Source organism: Myotis davidii, unplaced genomic scaffold (assembly GCF_000327345.1).
Source record: "Myotis davidii unplaced genomic scaffold, ASM32734v1 scaffold534, whole genome shotgun sequence".
NCBI lineage: Eukaryota > Metazoa > Chordata > Mammalia > Chiroptera > Vespertilionidae > Myotis > Myotis davidii.
Genome location: NW_006286678.1, coordinates 2,863,432 through 2,865,647, shown reverse-complemented (window position 1 = coordinate 2,865,647; position 2,216 = coordinate 2,863,432). Strand labels below are relative to the sequence as shown.

Sequence of the window (2,216 nt, the reverse complement as noted above, 5' to 3'; positions counted from 1 at the left end):
GTTGTTGGTGGGAGATCGGGTCGGACAGCTGACCCAGGGCTCTCTGCCCAACACCACACCCAGTCCTCTTGGTGGTGGGCATGCGTTTTCCTTGGGACCACCCCTCCTCGGGCTGTGAACAGAAAGGAGAGCACAGATACCAGGCTCAGAAAATGGGTCCCAGCACAGGGAGGTGCTCTGGCCCAGGAAGACAGAAGCCCTAAATGCACAGGGCCCAGCTCCTCGGAACCCGACCAGCAGCCAGGGACGTCCTAGGCCGGGAAGGCCCGTGTGGTGGGCTCACCCAGGAACAGGTGGGGCTCACCCAGGAACAGGTGGCTACTGAGAATCGGGTAAATTCTGAAGCTTGTGAACTATCTCTCGTATTTACATGGTTTTATACAGAAGAACTTAGAGAATGTTCACAGTTCCCTATAAAGACAGCACTCCTGTCCGCGTGCTAAAGTGCTCTGAGGAGGAAGTGAGGAAGGGGCAGCATCCCTGGGCACCCAACCAGCACACAGCGTCCTGATGGGGTGACTGGAGCCCAGAAGCGGAAGGGCCTTGCCCAGAGTCACATGGGATGGGCTCCAGGGGCTGGACCACTGCTCCAAGGCCGCCCTCCTGTGGGCCTGCCAGTCAAGAATGGAAGGGCTTTCGGGAGCACAGGTGGCCCCGTCAGGCCTCCCCGTCACCCTCGTCCTCACTGGTGCAACCTTCGGGCACCACCGGGTCCTGGGCTGCCCGAGTCTCCAAGTACTCGGCCTTGAACTGCTCCAGCTCCCGCAGCTCCGCCTCCAGCCGCTCCCGGTGGACCGCCCGCAACTGCTGCAGCTGTTTCATAGGAAAGGGGTTCATGTCGTTGAAGGCGATGCTCATCAGCTTCCTGTGGGGAGAGCACAGTCAGCCGAGACACAGTGTCCCAGGGCACCCACACTCACCATGCCTCCCCAGACAGGCCTGCATCCACTCTGCCCTCATGGCTAGGGCCCCTGGCCCCTGCCCTTGGGGAGCTCACCTTTCAGGGAGGAAATGGTAAAGAAGAAGACAGTTTCGACTCAAAGTCATATGCACTGAGGCAGGAGGAAGCTTGGGGCTATGGGGGCTCTGACCCACTGAGGATAGGGTGGTCAGGGAAGGCTTCCTGGAGGAGGTGACATATGAGCAGGTGTGGTGGTGGGAGTAGTGGAGAGAGCAGGGGTGGGTTCTCACCGGCTGTTGAAAATGGTCTTGGTGAAGAAGCGCAGGTACTGGTAGATCTCCAGGCTGTTCTGTAACCTCAGGATCTCCTCCTCGGTGTACTTGAAAATGGCCAGGGCATAACGGAACACCACCTGGGGCCAGGTGGGGGCTCAGGAAGGGCATGGGGGGCCAGGGCAGTTTATCCCCAGAGGGAGAACACAGACACCACGGTGGGAGGCCCTGCATAGGCTGCAGAGGTTGAGAGCTTGGAGGCGAAGTGTGCAGGGAGGCCACGGGGAAGGGGAGCTTGGACTTTGGGGATTGGGGCTGAGTCCTGCCTCTACCCCGATGGGGGTAACACTGTCTTTCCATGGGGCACTAGCAGGAACTGATGAAATGGCAAATCCCAGGGTTCTGTGAACTGTGCAGTGCGTATGTCATCAACCACCGTGTGGAAATGGGCGGATGGTGGGGGAGGGCCTGCCCAGGATCGCCCAAGAGCTGGGACCAGACCCAGTGCCAACCTCCCAATCCAGGGCTTGGTCCAGGGGAGCGAGGAGGGCCACGGACAGAATAGGGATGTGCCTCCTGGGTCGTGCTCAGGCTTCCTCTCGGGGAAAGGAACCTCCAGCTTTAGGAAGCATCTTGGGAAGCAGAGCCGCTCCCTCTCATGTGTGCGAAGCACATAATTTACAAAGCCGGGCTCCCAGCGGATGTCCTGAGCCTGAGAGGGTCACTGTCCGCCCATTTTCCAGGGGCAGAATCGAGACCCAGGGGTGATGGTCCTGCCCAGGGCCCCTTGCTCACCCTACCTTGGTGCCTTCGTACAGGAAGGCGTCCCAGACCTGGAAGAGGATATTGCTGATGAGACTGTCGGCAAAGACCACAAGGAACCAGTTGAAGGTGATGAAGGAGAGGTCCACACGGAGCTGCCCCAGGTGGGCCATCAGCCTGGGCAGCTTCTCGGAGAGGAGGTCCTGGAGCACCCGCTGGTCCACCTGGCGGCCGACGAGGGGGCCCATCAGCTGCTGCCCTGGGAAGGGGCTGCCTCTTTC

At 60.2% G+C, this 2,216-nt stretch overlaps 1 protein-coding gene across 2 annotated transcripts in view; it reads right to left on the bottom strand.

Moving 5' to 3' along the window:
• Positions 1-346: 346 nt before the first annotated feature.
• TBC1D2 (TBC1 domain family member 2) overlaps positions 347-2,216 on the bottom strand; it is a 43,670-nt gene continuing 41,800 nt past the window's right edge. For both annotated transcript variants that reach the window (XM_006758438.2, XM_015560489.1), the window contains 3 exons: positions 1,974-2,159; positions 1,192-1,313; positions 347-865 (listed from right to left, as the gene is read on the bottom strand). In XM_006758438.2, the coding sequence (XP_006758501.1) occupies positions 658-865; positions 1,192-1,313; positions 1,974-2,159 (516 nt within the window). In that variant the 3' untranslated portion in view covers positions 347-657. The remainder of the gene's footprint in view (positions 866-1,191; positions 1,314-1,973; positions 2,160-2,216) is intronic.